Source organism: Manacus candei, unplaced genomic scaffold (genome assembly GCF_025592945.1).
Source record: "Manacus candei isolate 608988 ecotype Guabito, Panama unplaced genomic scaffold, ASM2559294v1 h1tg000017l, whole genome shotgun sequence".
NCBI classification, from domain to species: domain Eukaryota; kingdom Metazoa; phylum Chordata; class Aves; order Passeriformes; family Pipridae; genus Manacus; species Manacus candei.
In genome coordinates, this window is record NW_026138065.1 from 5,294,894 (window position 1) to 5,315,485 (window position 20,592).

The 20,592-nt window shown below is 37.0% G+C and overlaps 1 protein-coding gene across 9 annotated transcripts in view; it reads right to left on the minus strand.

The window, feature by feature from the left end:
• The window catches only part of RGS7 (regulator of G protein signaling 7), a 266,491-nt gene that overhangs the window by 47,255 nt on the left and 198,644 nt on the right, over positions 1-20,592 (minus strand). For all 9 annotated transcript variants that reach the window (XM_051783806.1, XM_051783811.1, XM_051783809.1 and 6 more), the window contains 3 exons: positions 12,343-12,407; positions 10,528-10,604; positions 10,305-10,386 (listed from right to left, as the gene is read on the minus strand). In XM_051783806.1, the coding sequence (XP_051639766.1) occupies positions 10,305-10,386; positions 10,528-10,604; positions 12,343-12,407 (224 nt within the window). The remainder of the gene's footprint in view (positions 1-10,304; positions 10,387-10,527; positions 10,605-12,342; positions 12,408-20,592) is intronic.

The following is a 20,592-nucleotide window of genomic DNA, read 5'->3' on the forward strand; positions in this document are numbered from 1 at the left end:
AAGAATGTACATGCTTGGATCCGGCTATCACCAACATTTGAAAACAACCACGTGAGATTATGTTTAGTTAAAAAAATATCCAGCTGATCTTCATATTCTTTTCCTGATAACTGTGGTGGCAGTAAATTAATTAATTAAGCCCTTGTAATAGTGCTACAGTGAATTAATTTTTATGGCACCTGTAGAACTCTTGGGAGGAATTAATTATTTACATAAAATGGCATACTTTAACCATGGTACATTTCCATCTGCATAGTGCATATTTCTGAGTATTTATAGTCTGTTTGCTGTACAGAGTTGCACACTCCAAGGGCCCTTTTTATTGCAGGGCCACATAGCTTAAATCAAGTGTTATCAATGCCTTTTTGTGCAAAAATATCTTTGCTATGATGTACTTGTAATTATAATAAGCATGAAATGCTCAACAGAAAGTAAATTTATATTTATAATGACATCAGTTTAAGTTTTGATGGCTTTTTTTCTTTCTCAAAGATGGAAATTTAACTGTGAATCTACTTAAGCCAAAATAACCAGAAGTTTTCTTGTATCTGAGACAAATATACCCCTGTATGTGGGAGGGAATAAGCTCATGCATTCCAATAGGCTGGGAACTGTCTTTCTGTATTGCTGCTCACTAGGAAATGATCTGAAGCTGAACATGAGTCAGCAGTATCTCCTTGCAGCAATGCAGACAAACCACATACGCAGCTGCATTAGTAATAGCTTAGCCAGAAGGCAAAGGAAGTGCTTGTTTTTTTCTGCTCAGCATCACGAGGAAATATCTGGAATGACAACACTACTTTTGAGCCCCACAAACCGCTCAAGAAATATATTCAAAATGGGAAAGTCCAGTAGAGGAACAGACTTTATCATGCTTGCGAAAGGGGAGGGCTAACTTTTGTCTTCTGTGCCTAACTGTGGCTTGCAGAGCTAGACCTCTTCTGGAGGTGCACTGTGGAAGAACAGGGGATAGTAGCCTGAAATTGCAGTAAAGGAACTTCTGGTCAGCTATAAAGAAATATACTTCACAATAAAAGCCAGAGAGGCTGTGGAATGTCCATCCCTGGTGATTTTCAATGTTTTTTTTAACCAAGTGGTTGGATAATCTTATTCAGCTTAGAAGTTAGCACTGGTTTGAGCAGGAGGTTGGACTAGAAGACCTCCAGAGGTCTCTCTCAGTCTACATTTCCATGGTACAGCCTACTCTTCACAAGCTGCAGGGAGTGAAATTCAAATAATCCACTTTACAAAACAAGTGTTCACATTGGTGTGAAATTCATCTCCCTGCCTTCCCCACCCCACAATTGCAGAACAGAAAGACAAGATTGGTATTCGCTTCTCTACGGCTGCCTCTGCTCTCTGACAGCCTGCGGTGTGCACTCAACCCATACAAACAAACATGGGGCTGATTTAAGGAAATGCAATTTCACAGTCTCTTTAGCTAAAAACACGTAGGTGCTATTTAAAATAATTATCTCATTTCAATATGCACACCCATAAATTCAGAGTTCATTAAAACAGTAAATATTTATGCAGATTGATTCACACACCTTATGCAATTTCATTGCATTTCAGTGTCAATGCACTATGAAATAGATATTTTTACTTGTTTTGCAGGCATTGGCTAACTTGTTAAGTTCCATTGCAAAATACTAAATTTCAATATTCCAGGCTTTCAAAATTTAAAGACTATAAATTTAAATTATGGACCTGGATACAAACATGACAGATCCTCTCTTCTACTGGAAAAGATAAGGTCAGACAAACAAACATAAACATGAGTCAGAGACTGAAAGCTGTCTTTTACATTATGTGTCATAGAAGACTATCACAAAAAAGTAAGCTTAAAATTTGAAATTTCCTAAGTGTAAAATATTAGTGTTGCCTTCTGAAACAATCTATTCTGTTTCTGTTATTGCTGCTATTCCTGTCATTTTTCTAGGAGTCACTCTTCATATCACTCACTTCTAGAGTAGAGAAAGGAAACTAATCAGACAGTGAGTGATAAGGAGAATACCACAGTTCATTTTTATTTGTAGTTTTTATATTCCAGTTTACTTGCACAACTATCTGAACAGTGCGTAGTTAAAAATCAAGGAGAGATAACTACAAAAAAAGAAATGGAAGATTACAAGAAAAAAAAAAAGGAAAAGAAATGAGGCAAAAAAAATTAAATACCAGTTGTACTCAGCTGGAAAAAAAAAATAAAGGAGTTACTAGCTGGAAAAATACCCAGTTTGATTTTGGTTACGTGGGAAAGATTATTTTTTTCTCATACATAGCCTAACATTAAAGGAGACATTAAAATCCTATATTGAGTAAGTTGTCAGTAATGGAGGCTCTCACAAAGAAAAACATAGGCTACATTCTCCTGCAATGCACCAATTTTTCATTTCCCAGAGATGGAAGTTATTGGAGTGTGCAGAATCTGCTAAGGCATACAAGGAAAGGTTGAGGTTTAAGTATAGATTATCTAGGTATTTGGGGGTTTTACCTCATTTTACACACTTAGGGATCGACGAATAAAGAGGCTCTTGCAGCAGTAGAGCTGCACTATTAATAAGTTTGCTGGTGAAATAAAAAGTCTCGGAGGAACATTTCAAACATACCGAACACAAGTGGTCAGCTCTTTTAACAGGATTTGGAAAACCAGCTGCTATCTTAAGGTCCAGTCAAAGGACAGCAACATTTCAAATTCAAATACAAATTTCAGAAAACATGGTGGTTATCTGATAGGACTTGAAAGCTCTCTAAAATGTAGCTCACTTTATAGATCTACGAACCTCAATTAAGAGATGAAAAAATAAACCCAGAAGCCATAGTTGCCAAACCTGCAAATATGTAGGATTATTCATTGATAGTACTGCTAGGGGAGATCTCACCAACCTCTGTTACACCACCCAAGGCAGCAGAGATAAACCAGTGATTACAGGGACTGGGCTACAGGAACCATTTCCTTTTGGTTAGAAAAAGATACTGCTACTTACAACTGAAGCACTTAATCGTGGGTTTAATTTACAATCGACTAGGTGTGCCTAATCTTAAACACTCTTATGAACTTTATTAGCCTCTCTTAAAGTGTATGGTTTAATTACAATTTCCATTTGGTTCAGCAATTCTTTGAAAATAACTCTGAGAAATCAAGTGTGTGAGCACTGGGACTTGACAACACCTCTAGTCACAAGATCCTCAGTAAATTAGCAGATGTCTGAAGAAAGAGGAAGAATATTATGTTGATTTTAAGTATTAGGATGGAAGTGATGGACTTCTATTATTATTATTATGTAGCATAATCAAATGACTACAAAATCTAAACTAAGTTGAATGGGTATCCCAAATGTAGGGTCTAGCTATTTAATACAGTATATAATATGATACTACTTGTGGTGTCATACAAACTTATAGTACTATATATATGTCATATATATATATATATATATTATCATATTATATGTTACTTATTGTAGTACTATATTCCCAGCTTCTGCACAGTTAATTTTAGCACAACTACTTCTTTGGAAGCATGCCTTTTGATTTAGTTGTGTGACTTACTAACAAGAACTGTGACTGGAGTTTCAATACCTGCTGTTAGGTTACAGTGCTTTTTATGGAGGTCCTACTTGCATTATACTTCTAATAAGAAGCAAACACAGAGAGACAAAGATCTGGATTACAGTCCAAGGGCCTTGGTAACCACATATATAAATTGTAATAAGCAAGTTTGATGACTACTTTGTAAAGAGCTCCTATCAAGTTTCCACCTCCCTACAATTCCAGACCAAACCTTTAAAATTAGCTCACAGTGTTTCTAGGTTTTCCTATGGAGATTCTCTTCTGTCAGAAATTACCTCATCTGAGAATTACAGCTATACCTTTCAATAACCACCTATAAAACATACTTAATTTTTAGGAAGCAAATCCCAAGATTGTTTTCAAGTATAAGTTCTGTAGAAGCATGCTTCATTTTTCATTCCCAGAGGCCTCATAAATTTGGCAGATAATCATGGAAAAATTATTAAAACCTGCTTGTTCTACTGAATCATTAGATATTTTCAACAATTTCTACAGTCTTTTCATCATGTATTTTATAATGGATATGTTATGCTTCTAAATACTATCTTTACGGAGCACAAGATAGCATAAATAATTGCAATGTATGGATTCAGTGTGATACTGAAATAAGTAAATACAACTTAGAACTGGACTTGCATACAATAACCTCAAATTTGTTTGTATTTCTTAATAAGAATATTTTTTTAAAACAAGTGATACACTTGGCAATATGCTGCAAATATACCTGAAAATAGTGATCTGTGGTAATGAAGTATAATGGAAACAAATAACTCGTACACAGCTTAACTGCTAAAAGCAGCTATCAGCTGATACTGGCTTTTAATTAAGTAAATATAGCTTTTCATTTTTTCTCATTCATTTACTGAAATGATATTTCAGGCCACAGAATGTTCAGTGTCAAATCTTACTGAACTGCTTCCTTCAAAGGAAGGGAATGTCTTAATTCGTAATAATTAATCAAAACTTTGTTAGGATTAAGTGTTCTCTTCTGTTGAAGGCTTTACTAGTGAATTATGCAGATAATTCATAAAATGAATTTAAATCCTCAATACATGTCCTTGATAGTTAATTTCATTTTGACTTATTAAAGAACAGAGATAAATAATAAGTTACAGAGTTATTTATGAAATTAAAATGAATGAGCCATAAACCTGATTGTGTCATACACTAGGAATATATTGATGCAGAAATAATGAATTCTGCATTTCAGCATAAGTTAAACCCTCTATACAGAGCCCCACACGAAGGACAGAAAACCTGCCATTGGATGAATTGGTAAAATCAATACATGCTTTATTCAAGGATTTATTAGAAGATCACTGAATACTATCAAAATAACAGTAGTTCCACTGCTGTTCTTCAGTGGATCTAATCAAAACATGGACAGGTGTGCAATTAATGGGTAAAAGTTTAACTATGAGTTGTTTCTCTTGTTTGGACAAGACAAATGAGGTTCAAAGACCATGAGACAAAGGAGAGACATTCGATTAGTTTGATCAAACTTTAATTATGTTTGCAGCAAGGTAAAACTCAGATGATTTTCAGGGGTGGGAAATCTCACTTAGCATAGAATTTAGGATCACTTAGAATTCCAAGGATTTTTAGCATCTTTCTCAAAAAAGAAGCCTACACTGTACCAATTTCCTTTTTCTTATTTGCCTTCTCAAACTAGAGTTCGTCTCTTTTCCTTGAGTAGTATCAGACTTAAAAGGAATTCCACTGGCTATGCAAACCAAGGACTTACTTGAAACAGGAGAAAAAGAGACACAGAGAAATTTTCCAGAAATATAATACTAATAAAGATTTATAAATACTTGTCTCAAATACATGAGAATATGGATCATAAACATTCTAACCACGGAAATTAAAACATTGTACAAGGCTTTGTTTCATTACCAGAAGTGCAATTATCTGCGAGTGACAATTGCTGTTTTGGCTGCATTCCCTGTCTGCTGGAGAGGGAGCTCCCTTGTAGGGATATATGGTGAAACAGGTGGAATAGAAGACATGAAAACTGTATGTAGATATATCACTGGAGAAGTTGGATGACATGATTCACATTTGCTTCCTGAAGATGTTTAAAAATTTCAGAAAATATTATGACAAAGCAGAGAGAAGTGTTCTCTGGCTATTCAAATGACTGGTCCAGAAAAGTCAAGCACACAGAGTGTGAAATGCAGGATGCACCACCTTAACCAAGTTAAATTCAGTGTTTTGCTGAGTCTCTGAGGCTTTGAAGGAGAGGATGGAAAAATCATTAAAAAACAAAAGCATCCACTGCCTGGCCCTGAACACCTGATAATATTACTTACTGGCTCAGATGCTGAGGGTCATGTTCAGATCACATAAAATACAATTTAAAAATATGAACAGAGAAAATTAAATTAAGGGAGATAGAATCTCATAAAAAGGAGAAGCAAAAAGTGTGGGATGTGTGACAAAGTTTAAAATATTTGAAGAATACTGTTTTCCTAGTTTAGTGCTAAGAAACAATGGCAAGAAGCATCCAAATCCAGAAACCATTCATATTTCTGAATTACTTTATCAGTGAGTTATCTTAAGCCCACCCTCACTCTTAACATTGCCACACTTTGTCTTCCTCTATGAAATCACACAAATATTGCTTTTGTTTTTCATAGAACCATTTAGGTTGGAAAAGACCTTTAAGACAGAGTATAAGCCTTATCAATATTTGCTATCCATTTTTTTCATAAAACAAAATAATCATCATCATTCAGCAAACCCATGGTAACAATGGGAATACAAATCCTGTGGTTTGGAAAACTACAAATGTCAGAATAGAAGAACTGGATCACATCTTGACTGATGTTCATACTTTATTAAATCACAATTTAACTAAACCACAGCCAGTGTTTAAACTTTGGAGAGGAACACACACCAGCGCAGTTTTCTAGCACATCTGCTATGTATTTCCCATCTTCCTTTTAAAACAACTGCACACAAATCTGCTAAATGTGACTGCAATACAACCAACATTCTGACTGATAACAAAGGTCAGAGGCATTGGAGAAAATGAGAAGTTTTTTTCAACTTACGATTATGAAGTATACAGATGACTTTCAGGAGACAAGGACACTTCCCCCACTATCTTCTGAATTAATCTGAATATCAAAAAAGTACCCAAAAGGCCTTTTTTATTGTATGAATATATAACTCACAAAGAAATGTGAATCATTTGTAGCAGCAAGACATCAGCTGTCTTGTTTGTTACCTAAAAGAATTAAATTTACAGCAAGCCACAGCTATTCTGCTCTAAATGTATTTCATGTGGGTTTGAGAACGTTTCAGGGGCTTTACTGCTTTAGTACTTGTTTGTCCCTTTTTAATGAGTATAAGATTACAGGGTTTAAAAAGAGATAATAATTCAGGAAAGCTATAAGTTCTCTTATAAAGACTTTAATCAGGAGCATGATATTTCTTTTTGAACAAAAGCAGCTTCTCAATTTTTTTCTCCTGGAAGAAACTCACTTCTACTATTTAGCTTGATTTGTTACTGTTTTTTTACTAACTCCCTAATCCTCCTAACCAATTTTTGTTTATTTCCACAGTCTGTTATTGATAGAAGTTTCAAAATTATGAAAATAATACACATTGTAGCCAGGTAGAAAGAAGATAAACACTTTTCAGATAGATTTATTCAGCCATCAGAAAGAGAAATGCATCACTCTGTGTGAATAATATTAATCTCAGACATATGTTAGGCAACGGCTCTACCTTAGAAATAACAGCATGGACTTTACCCTAGGTCTGCTGCTCAGGATCACAAAGGAGTTTGTACAGCTCTCCCTGACACAAATTTCCATGGTTTTGCTATGATTGGTATCTGAACTAGTAAGATTGAAACTTGTTCAGGAATGTCTCTGTGTGCTGCGGTACCTACAGTTGAAGTTCTGTCATGCTCTTTCTAACTGCAAGCTAAGATCTTTTTACATAAAGCCACAGAAATGACGAAGATTGCACTCCACACACGCATAATCCACTCCAAGAAAAAAAGAAAACAACAAAAAAACCAAAATCAAACAAACTGTAGTGAAACTGCAATTAAATAAATATTGGAATGGAAACTAAACAGTGAGATAACAAAGTTGTTCTCTTAACTGTCTCTCAGAAGAAAATCGAGGAACAGATGACTATTTGAATAAAACACCTTTCCAAATCCAGTTTCTCTGATTCATCTCCAAGCATCACCTCAGTCTGAAATCCTAGGAAAAATTATGAGCACTAGCCAGCTAGCTTATAGAATGTAACAGCCATGATGACTTTCAAGTATTTGTCTCTCAGACTACGGCATAAATCTTCTAGGACCTACCTCTGTAATCATCTACAGGGTTGACTTTGACTTGGGAACTATGAAATAAAGCTGGTTTTTGAGGCAAATGCTCTTTACACATCAAACCTTGGTTCATTTCACTTATTTTAAACTTATCAGTCACAGTGATATTTCTGATACCCAAATCATTCTCTTTTTCTGCATCTACACTCTCCTGGTTTCACTATCATTCAGCTGTTCTCTTGTCATGTCTTCCATTCCTGCACTGCTGCACTGTCCTTTAGAACTGATAGTTTGCTTCCCTCTTCTGTACTTTTCATCACCTTAAAGTATCTCCCTTTTGAAATACAATGCAAATGTAATACTCATAGATTATATTTTACATGTAAAGGTTTTGAATCAGCACTGTAGCCAGGTAGGTAAGAAATAAAGCAACTATAGACCAGGATACCTGCAGGAAATTCAGGAAAAAATATTTATTCACTCACCTAAAAAACCAAACCAAACCAAACAAAAAAACCCAACAAAACCCCAAAACAAAACAGAAAAAAGCAAATAATGAAACACCTGGTCCTCAAAATTAATTTTCATTAAAAAAAAATTACATTGGGGTGGATTTTGAACTATGTTGCCACGGCCCCTCATCTCTGAACTTTTATCAAAAAGTGAAAAATGGTAAATAAAAATAAGAACTATACTCAAATTGTCATCCAAATATTGCCTAATTTTAAAAATATTAGCTTTCTAGAGTTGCAGTAGTATTTCTGGGAGTTTTTGAGGGGCTTTTGGGGAACTTAAAAAGCCATTACAAATTGTAATTGGCTTTAACATCACCTTCTTTTTTTCAGTCTGTTCATGTTTTATCTTTTTTTTTTTTTTAATAGAATCTTCTGGCTTTTACTGTGACAGTAAATTCACAACAGTGTTTTCAAAAATATTATTTCAATGACTCCTGAGAGGAGCAGGTTAGACAAAGTATGAACCTCTCTGTTCTTCTATTTCTATGAACCTCTCTGTTCTTCTGTCTCCTGAAGCCAGGATCCTATATTGGTGACTGTAAGCCAGTCTTTTGCCTCAGACACTTCCTAGGTGTGTTTACAGCCAGATTAAAAACATCTGCTGGACCAAGCAGATTTATCCACAGTTCAGCCAAAGCTCTTAATCAGATTCAATTTCCTCTTGTCCTGGCTCCTTTAACTGTCTTAAAGCTTCAATAATTCATCTCTTCCAAACCTGAAAACAACATTTCATTTCCAGACTCAAAACCTTTAGTTCCATTTCTATAGTAAATATAAAAGCTCTCTGCAACTTCAAATGTCTCAGATCCACATAGAAACTTTGTGTCTATTCCATATGCAGCCCCAATCAACATCAGATGTCAAATCGCTTTCTGTTCTCCTTCCTTATTTTATGTCAGTGATTAGACAATAATGTCCCAGTCTTCTTGTACCTATTGCCTGTGGTTTGAATCTTTCACTTCAAATGATTTTGTCTACCTGACATTCTAAATCCTACCTAAAAATCCTTTTTTCCTACCACTACTTCAGTTCCACGGTCACAAATATAAGCTGGCCATGTTCAAGTTTATTAATTTTTATTTAAACTTTCTCATTCCATTCAACTCTTCTAAAGGTATCATCACCTAATTTTACTTCCCCCAGTAAAAGTAGCTTTTCCCAGTGTCAAAGTGGAAGATAGTCTATATTTGATTTCATTGGTAGTGATACCAAACCCTGTACAAAGAAAATGGAAGCTTAACTCTATGTAAGAGAAACAGATATTATTCTGTAATAAAGGAAAAAAATATTATTAATGGGTTCTTACAGTTTATTTGGAATGATTGTGACAATTGACATTCTTTCTCAAAGTTTTAGTTCTTAAAGGTAGTTGACTATATAAGAACCTTTCTTTTTTAAAATTTTGTTTCAGATGGACTTTGACAAAGAACTCAGATAAATCTTGTTTAGACAATGTGCGACTCCCACAGCTCAAAGCCAACAATATCTAACCTTTATGTACATCAAAAATAGCTTGGAAACATGACCAGAGTGAAGTTGAAAGGCTTAGCAAGCAAAAAAGCAGAATAAAGAAAAAGAGTCAGATTTATTTAAAGTTATTTTTAGTTATGCTGATAATTTTAGTTGTGTGACTCATACCTTGGGAAACCTTTGAGGTGATAATAATCAAAGATGAGTACCTTCTGATTCAAAAAATCAGACACAACAAATCCATTCACTAAAAAACCCAAATTGGATGCACACACATCTGCAGTCTACAATAGCAGAATCATACAAATTTTAGATCCTGAAAACAGGGAGGCAAGCCCCAACCCTTGGCCCCACTGCTTTCTTACTTGTTCCCAGGTTACCTCAATGCTTCACAGAGGTTGACCTTCATCAGTGGCCCTGCTCACAGCCCCAGCAGCCCCACCAGCACTCACCACTGGACGGTGCACATCCCAGAATGCTCGCTCCTGGCTGTCAAGAATCTTCCTCTCTATCTTGTCTCTCTTCTTGTCAACCCTGCCAATGTTATAGGATATTTAAAAGAAACAGTGTTGATGACAGCAATTTTAAATGCAAGAAGCATCCCATCACTTTTCCCTCCCTTCTCCCTTCAAAAAGCATGCAAAACGAAAGCCTCTCATCTCCAAAGGAACTTACTTTGCTTGTGCTTCAGCTTGCATAAAAATAAACTCCCATTTCCGAGCAAATGCTCGCTGTAGCCTGGCCAAACTCTCCTGAAAATATATCACAATTTTAGTGGGTTAGGTTGCAAGTTATTTGCTCTTAGTTTCTGACTTATCTTTCTCTCTTCCTCCCCACCAAGATGTAATACATGTCATGATATTTGTCTCAGTGTAAATGTACTTTACTTATCTGATATAAAGTTTTTGCTTGACCCCAAATGAGATGGAATACTTTTGAATGCCTTGACTGTTTCAGTTTTGAAACTCTGATAAAAAGGGTGGATGCAACTTCCAGCAAAACATGGGATTTCTGAAGCAATTTTATAGAATGGGTGCTGGCTGAGCAATTTTGAAATAATGCAAAGAAATATTCTTGTTTTGAAAATACCTAATACTGAAAGAGAACAGCTGTAATTTCCATACTGGATGATCCACATAACAATTGCCATCAGTCATCTATACAAGTGATTTCCCTTGACCAATTTTGGCTGCCATTTTTGGTAGTATAGGAATCTTCCAAACCCCCACAGCGATCCTCATTTAAAAGAATGTAGACTACAGTTCTTCACTACTGTAATCTTAACAAAATTCTTTCCTCCACTGATGTTGGAACATTTTCACTGTCTGTAACAGAGCTTTCCCAATCTCTGCCCAGCTGAAATGGCAACAGTATTCAGTCTGTAACATGGAGGCTGAGATTCTTCTCTTCCACCAAAAAGACCCCAGTTACCTTAATGCACCGCTTTTACTGAGACTAAATTAAAATTGACCATAAACTTCCTAACAAAAAAATGTGTTGCTTTTACAGTAGTTCTGTGCATTGCAAATGCATCTCTATGCCATACTTACTGAAAATAAAACTGCAGAGAGCGAAGAGGAGACTTTCTTGATCTTGTCAATACCACTAAAGCCTCTCATGGATTATATACTGAAGGGGAATTTTCTAAGGCATGTGAGCATAAAATTATGTATACCCTACAGTGCAGTACACTGAAGAACAAGTTTGTGCCAGAAGAAGCAATTAAGGGCGTCAGCATGGTGCTGTAGCTGGATTATGTGGTATGTTGAGGGGCCTGGCTGACCATCCTGCTATTGGGTCACAGCAGCACAGCTGGACAGCTTTCAGTGCAGAGCCAGGGATGTTTGTGAATTTTATGTAGACATTCTCATAAAAAATTCAGGAACTTTTTGGGGGATAGAGATGGAATTCAAGACATCTCTCTCCTTATCAAATGCCATCCTCATCAGCTAATCAAACTCCCTCTTTTTTAGGCTCTTCCTGGCCCAAATTATCTTACTTTGCCTGAGGCACAGCACAACTGTCAGTGAGTGGGAAGTGCCTCTAGTCTGACCCTCTTTGTCTCTCATCTAGCTGATGGGAAAAGGCTCAAGTGCCAGCATCACTTTATAGAATGAGATTTATATTTCAATGTCTATCAAGTGCTTTTGGAAATGTTGTCAGAGATCCTTCATTCAAACTTAAATGGTGTAGAGAACAATTGCTTTCAAACACTCATGGTGTATCTGGGATTTGTGAACAGTTATTTGTGATCCTGGCGTGGTGATCTGACCAGAGTAATATTAGAGATGAACTGAAATCTCAGCTTTTGTGCACTTAGCCTTCACTACAGTCTCTCAAACACCACACTAAGCACTGTTAGACCCACATGCCAGAAAATGTGGATAACTAATAGATTTTCACACTCAGTGCCTGTAATTCTCATGCTTAACATTATTTCACAAGCTCATTAGGCCCAGCAGAGAAATCTATTTTTTGCCAAGTACTTACAGCTTCATAGTCTGCTAGCTCTAGCCTTGCTTTGTTTTGCATTGTCCGCTTGCAGAGGTAAACAGCTGGAACAGAATAAAATAACACAGAATTTGCTACTATCTCACAAATACAGCAGATCAGAAATCGAAAGGTTTCATCTCTGTTTTACTGCTAGATTTTTTTTGTTTTGATTTCTCCCTCTACTCGAAAAAGCTTTAAATATGGGATCAATGCTACCAGTATTATAACTGAAATGATGGATCAGATACAAAGGTTCATTAAATAATAATAAAATCTGCTTTATGCAACAGACATCATATGCAAAATGCATGAGATACTCGAGGTCAGTTTTTTTTAATGGCCAGGGAACTAGCACATAAAAGAAAAATAGCAAAAACATTTTACAAACCGTGTATCTATGAATCATAATGCGTAGCAGGAGCTACTGCTGTATTAGTCAAACAAGTTTTTAAGAACACGAATACATGGTTTTATTTATTTTTATTCTATATTTAGTAATAGCAAACTTTCAGCCTAAGAAGATTTTAGCTAAAAAAATAATTCCAGAAAAAATTCATGTCTTATACAGATTAGTCTGCTACAACCAATATTTAAAATAGAAAATAATGAGACCAAAAAATGAAAAAAAGCATATCATCTATTAGATACAAGAAAAAAAATATTCTTTCATTTATTTTCTAAATCTAAAAATCCTTCAGCAGACCTGTTCTGCCTCCACTTGATTCAGACAGAGCAGACTCTTTGCTAATAAAATGTTGAAGTACATTTCCAATAGACTTTATTTAGCAACAAATACTTCACAACAACTCTGAATATTTTACAGCTTCACCCACCAGTAAGACAGTGAGAGCTGCACAACTCCTTATTGTGCAACATTTACCCACTACATTACTTCAGAGCACCTTCTCATGTGTGAGATGGAGGAATCTTTTATCAGTGTAGGTAAGAAAACCTTAACATATCTGTTTTCTCTAACTTAGCAAAAAGAGCCCATATTTGCTGGTTATGGTTAGGAACATTCCTACTTCCTGACTGCCAGCTTGTCCACTACAGGAACAAAGAGAAATAACTTCACATAGGAACCTAACTCACAATCACTAGGAAGAAGGAAGTGCTTATTTTAGATATAGCTTTGATTATTAAGATAGTCAAACCAATTATAATTTAAAATTCCACAGAAATATTTATTTCTGACAAGTCATCTGCAAATGCATGCAAACCCACTGAATGTCCTCTTAGCTGAATTGATTACAAGCACTTCTAAGAGCTTACAGGGGTTACTTGATGTAAAACAAAGTTATATTTTAATGCAATTTTTGTCTTTTTTTTCCCCTCCTCTTTTTGTGTGTGTTATCTGGTCTGCTTTCTTTCATAATATTTCACTTTCCACTCTCACAAGAAGCCATGGTCTCTTTCTCTATTCCTTGCACTCCCTCTGCTTCCAAAGCAGTTTCTGTGTCTGCAAAATGTACAGACAGATACACATCCATGTCACACACCAAGTATAGTAGACATATAGTTTCTACAACCTCGGTTTCCATGCATTTTAATATTACTATACAGTTACATTAATGCATTAGCACATATGCTGAAATGTCATAAAAAGATGAGGGGATGAATTTTGGACCTTTTGTACCTAGGTGGCATTCACAATATGTACAGTGGTGAGAGAGTCTTGAGGAGAGGGATGATCTTTGTCATTTAGCTGCTTTTACAGTGAACCATTTTCCCCTCTTCCTTCACAATTGCTTATTTCATTGAACAAGAAAAAAAACCCTAAACACATTAAAAATATTAGCAATAAAATACATACTTAATATAAATGTGTAGGCAATTCTGAGAAATTCAGGGGTCAAATTTTGTCTCATCCAACCAGTTTAATACCACCTGAGCAGAAATAAAACAAGCTCCCTGCTCCTACACTTGATTAAGCCCCTGCAAACCACATTCTCACAGTCCCAGTACAGGCACTTTTAGTTAGCTTAGCGCTTTCTTGAGTCCCACTGCAGGTAAATTTTGGGACTAGCATTTCCAGCTACCATCAACAAAAATTGTTGCTGCAGAAGTGGCTGACAGAAAAGCATCTTCAGACAACATATTTCAACACTGGTGAAACAACCACTAGGTCACCACGAGCAGGAGAAATGAATTAGCTTGCCACACCATTTATTTGATACGATGTCCAAGAAATCTCTTCCCTTCACTGTGTAACTCTACCACAGTATTTTCTCTGCAGTGTTCTTTTAATGACCGTCTTCGCTCTCAATCCATAGCAAATAGTCCATATAATAATGTTTGGTTTTCATTATGTGTGTAACTTAGCCAAGACTCAAAAAATCATGTTCATCCCTCAGACCTTTTATTTATCTGAAATATTCAAATCCCCTCCCCTTCAGGAGCCTAAAGGTTATAACACCTGTGCCTTGGATTCTTTATCTCAGAAATGTTTCTATGTGCCACCGTGGATAAGGCAGAATATGCCCAAGGAAGATTTAGTATAGTGGGAAGTATGACATATCCACTAGTGTAGAGGAAAATAGTCCTGAAGGACATTCCTACTCTGCCTCGATTTATGGCCATTGTTATGTGCCAACAATTTTATCCTTGTAAAAGTGCATGTTTGAGGCTTTATGTAGTAGCTAATTTTAGCGACATGAGAGGCTGGTAGCACCTCGGGAATTTGAGTTCACCAGTTTACACTCTCATTGTCGTATTCTTTGGCTTATCTGTAAAAAATTCACTAGCATGTTGGAAAGCAAGAAAAATGTGAAAATCATCCTCATTTTCAGCCAGACCATTTGAAGGTACAGAGTAATGAGGTTTTGTTCTTCTGCTTTTAGGGCAATGAGATTTGAAATATGGATACTCCCATCTTTCACAAGTACCACCCCTTTTCTGTACCAAATCATGTGTGAAGTAACTGTGCTTGTCCAGCAGCCTGACTTTGAGGATGTCAGTCAGTTTCTCTCTCAAAGCAGAGTTAGGAGTCCCAAGAAATTCAGCGAACGACAGTGTCTGTTTTTCTAATGCCACGTGTTGACAGTGGTTTTACAGCTTCATACAGAAGTACAATATGCAGGAAGGGTCTCCAACTCAAAACTCCTTTTTTTCTGTATATAGTTCTCTATTTATCTACCCCTCTAAGGTCCTGGTCAGGGACCAGTATACCAATGAGCTGTAATTGCCCTAAGCAGCCCATCCAGGGACTCCACCGGAGTGTCCGGGGCCCAGGAACTGTGCATAAGCCCAGATACCTCCCCTGGCACAGGCTCGAGCTATATCTCTAACCAGACCTGTAACTTACCAGCCCTGTAATTTGCCCTAGCTTCCCAGCCTGACCTTGGACCTTTCTGGTCAGTTAAGACTTTGTTGGTGAGGACCTTGCACTTGCCTACACTGTTGCCAACCTCAGTTCTTGCTTACCTTTCCTTGCAGAGCTTCCTGCTCTTTTTGCTCCCTGACAAGGGTGCTGAAAAATGCTTACCATGGGGATGAATGATATGCAAGGAATGGGGTCTGAATTAATAACCTCAATTTGCTAAATATGGACTACCATATACACTCTTATTTTTAGAGCCAGTGTATTCTGATGGATTTTGCAATCAACATAATTGCCTCTACTGAAGTGAATTATATATTAGATGCTATAGCTTGAGCTTTAGAAGTGACTGATTACCAAGAGAAAACAGATTTGCCAATAATTTTAAAGGTCATATTAAGATGTAATATTTCATAATGAACGATGGTCAGTGATGTTTATAAATGGGTATTTGAACAACAAGCCAGTACTAAAACACACTTTGGAAGCTGTGCAGTAAATACAGACTACTCGATCTTGAAAATTCTGCTCAGGCATTCACAAAACGTGGGCAACATGAGAGTTTCAAGTGAGACTACAAAGTGTTTTAGTGAGAGTTGCCTGTGTTTTCCCTCCTGCAAGTTTGTAACAGTTAAACCCCAAAACCAACCAATTTTCATGGTTAGCCACCTTTGTTTTCTGTTCTTGACTGTTCACTTGCACTTGAAAGCTCTTAAGAATTATAGAATCATAGAATCAGCTGGGTTGGAAAAGACCTCTGAGATCACCAAACCCAACCCTTGATCCAACACTGCCTTGGTTACTAGACCATGGTACTAAGTGCCACATCCAGTCTCATCTTAAAAACCTCCAGAGACAGTGAATCCACCACTTCCCTGGGCAGCCCATTCCAATGTCTGATTACTCTTTGTAAAAAATTTTTTCCTAATATTCAACCTAAACCTCCCCTGGCACAGTTTGAGACCATGCCCTCTTGTCCTACTGCTGGTTGCCTGGGAGAAGAGACCGACGCCCAGCCAGCTACCACCTCCTTTCAGGGAGTTGTAGAGAGTAATGAGGTCTACCCTGAGCCTCCTCTTCTCCAGGCTGAACAGCCCCAGCTCCCTCAGCTGCTCCTCATAGGACTTGTGTTCGAGTCCCTTCACCACCCTTGTTGCTCTTCTCTGGACCTGCTCCAGCACCTCAATATCCTTCTTGAACTGAGGGGCCCAGAACTGGACACAGTACTCCAGGTACTCTAGGTTTTTTCTTTCAGTAAGATCCTAGAGATTATGACAGGCTTCATTCTAGACTCCAGAAACTGGACTGAGTACATATTATTTTACACATCCCAGAACTTTCACCCAAGGCTTACACTGGGGAATTTTATCTTGTTGCTAAACGGGCTAAACCTTCCCTCTCACCGCAGCAGAAAAAAGCCACAGCTAAATTCAATGGAAGTACAACTGGGCCTCTGAAGACCACAGATTATTCCACCTACACATCCACCACCACGTACACAAACTTAAACTCCTTACATAATTGTCCCAGTGCCAGTGGTGTTACAGCTTGATTCGCGCCAGATGGTGGGCGTGCTTTCAGTGAACACTCATTGTCTCCACTGAGGCCAGAGTACATTTATATACTCTCTGTGAGTCAAAATTCTGATTTCAGAGTCAGTGTGTATAACCCTAGCCCGTATCTAAAGAGCAAAGAAAATAGGAAAGCACTGCAAGGTCTAAGGGTTTCAAAGTGCCCTGTCGGCAGATAGTTCTCCCTTTACATGCAAGTACCTGCATCAGATGGAGAATTATGGGACAATCAGCACAAAACATGACTGCAGGATGTAAAGCATGAAATTAACTGTCTTATTTAAACATTGAGATTTCTAGGGCTATTTATGCCAGCTTTAGGTCACATCTGCTTTTACTTGATAGCAAAAAAAAGTTTTTCTCTTTGCAACAGCTAGTGAGTTTCACTTAGTCTCAAAAAAACTATTACAATTCTGGGGTGGATAAATGAGTCACTAATCAGCGTCATGTATCTATAGAAGACCTACAATCTTTAGTAAATGCTAATAACTTTAAGTTAGAAGGAAGATCATGGTTGCTTATGTGCCCTAAATTGCCAAATGGTCAAAACCATAACTTCTGAAACACTCCTCCCTTATCTACTTTTTACTCTTTGACCATACTCTATAACACTTAAGGAAAGCAATTTGATTATAGATTTACATAAGCTTGCTTACATAAACCAAGGGCAAGAAAGAAACCCAATTTCAAACTATAAAAGAGCTTAAGAATTAGAAAAAGGTAAATTCATCTTCACCACACAAAAGTTCCCAGATGACGATGGCCTGGGAAAATCCTTCAGGGTGCCAAAAACAGATATGGAAGAAAAGTCACCCAAGCTAGATGAACTGTAGGATCAGATAAAGAATATCAAGTTGTCAAATGTAATTTAAGCTTGCATCCATTGCATTATTTAATGCTTATTGATATTATCATAATGCTTTCAATTTGCCATTAGGGTTACAGTTTTGGAGAGTCAGAAAGCCTACAGCTCCAGGAACACTGGGGCTGGAAAAAGCACGTGAAGTAGAATATGGCAGGGCACCAACATTGCTACCTTCATACCCTTCTAATCTGGGCCACTCATGGTGATGGGATGAGGGGAAACCACATGAGGAAGTGCTGAGGTCACTTGGATGTTCAGCCCAGAGAAGAGGAGGGTGAAGGGGGATGTCATCGTGGTCCACAACTTCCTCATGATGGGAAGCAGAGGGGCAGGCACTGATCTCCTCTCTCTGGTGATCTCCTCTCTCAGGACCTGAGGGAATGGCCTTAAGTTGTGTCACAGGAAGTTTAGATTGGACGTCAGGAACAGATTCTTCACAAGAGGGTGGTTGGGCACTGGAACAAGCTCCACAGGGAAGTGGTCACATCACCAAGCCTGAGAGAGTTAATTCAAGCAGCCTTTGGACAACACTCTCAGGGAGATGGTGTGATTCTTGGAGTGGTCCTGTGCAGGGCCAGGAGCTGGACTTCAATGATTTCTGTGATTCCCTTCCAACTCAGGATATGTTATGATACCTATTTAGTTTACTCAGCATGGTAATTTGAAAGCAATTCTGAAAATTCTGAGTTATGTTTATGAATCTCAGAATTCTGATAAGAAATTTTATTTCTATTTACAGGGGACCTAGATGCAGATTATCAGTGCTTTCAAAATAATGCTGCACAAACATATACTTGGGTCAGTTACCTTTTCACATGTGTGTATACGAATGCATTGGTCAAATGTATTTTCCATGCTCCACATATTATAGGAATAAGTTATACATTCATGTAAAAAAAAATTCAGGTAAGCACAAAACTGAAGTGGTGAGATGACAGAAAAGCATTTTCAGGATGTCTCCTGGTTGCAGAGCCCTCACTGCAGTGGTTTGTCAATGTCAGAATTAACAAGAATCAGAACAAAATTCAGGACATGCTTGTTGAAGTGAGACTTTCATTTTGTAATTTGTATGACAGAAATAACTCCTAATGAGTGAATTATGTATCTCTGTGGAGAAATATAATGGTATACAAATTCAGAGTGGGGAAAAAGTACTGTAGGTGACCTCTTCCATCTTTCTGTCAATACAAGTATTTTTCCTAAAGCTCATTTGATTCAGATATGCCCAGATCTCAAAGCAAAGTCACTCACATAAGAGATCATAACCTAGTCTTAGCAACAACTAACTGACACTATCTTCTTAAATTCCTCCTTATTCTCATGGTATAAATTTTAACAAATAAATTTTTATTTCTATAAATCACAGTTACATCAAAAAGTGCTACTCTGTTACCAGTTTTGCCCCAAGCTGTTGACTCATAGTTATGAGTTAATTTCCAGAGATGCTGAGCACATGCAGTGTTCTAGAAGAGTTCAGCTAAGCAATAGGACTCCATATTTCTCAAATACAAATTGCTTACTAATAAGCTGTTGCCAAGGAAATCCTCCCTAAGCATTTGGGCAAAGAAAATATGTAATGCATTCTCTGTATAGTTCTCCTTCCAGACAGTTACTCCATGGTATAGGGTACAACAAGACAAAAGAGAGAGAAAATGCCTGAACTTATCAAATTTCCATAGAGGGATTTGAGGCTAGGCATATAAAATAAGTAGACAAAAAACTCTAAAGAGAAAATTATATGAAAATTTTCCATATGTGAAAAACATGATATGTGATTGCAGTTACGTTTTATGCATTAGGTACTTTTCAGCATGACTGCAAGTCTGGGAGAGAGGAGGGACATGAGCCAGGTGTGATGGCTCATGTTTTGAACAGAGCAGCAGAGGCTGAACACAGAGAGGTCTCTGTCAGATTACTTTTAAGTGATAAGAAGGTATCATTAGGAAGGAAGTTTTGTTCAGACTGACTTGTTAGCTGATTATCAAGTAACTTTAATAAGGAAAAAATTGTGCTTTCATAAAAATGAGACAATAGCTTTGACACAGCTAAAGTAAATGGTTTCCTTATCTTACTGTAGCCCAGGCTGGAAAACAAAGTCATGACTGCCTAAAGAACTGCAGGACTTATACAGACAGGTATCTTACATTTTTAAAGGCAGCAATTAAATAAGACTTACCCCGTCTCACCTCCGTTATTGCTCTAATTCTCTAGGAGAGTGCCTTTATATTACATGACTTTACCAGGAAGGTTACTGAAAATATGTTACATTTTCAAAACTTGCCTTTCTTCAGAGCAGCAAAATTTAAGAATTTGCGTTGAATATATAGAAAAATAGTCTCATTTAGTATCATTTAAAGATCATGTGGTCATATGATTTTAAAATCATGTTGCATTATCAGTTATTTACTGTGTTCTCCATAACTTACCAAGATTCTGCAGTACTCCTCCATTTTTAACTCATGGGAGAAATGCATACCAGTAAAATTACAAGA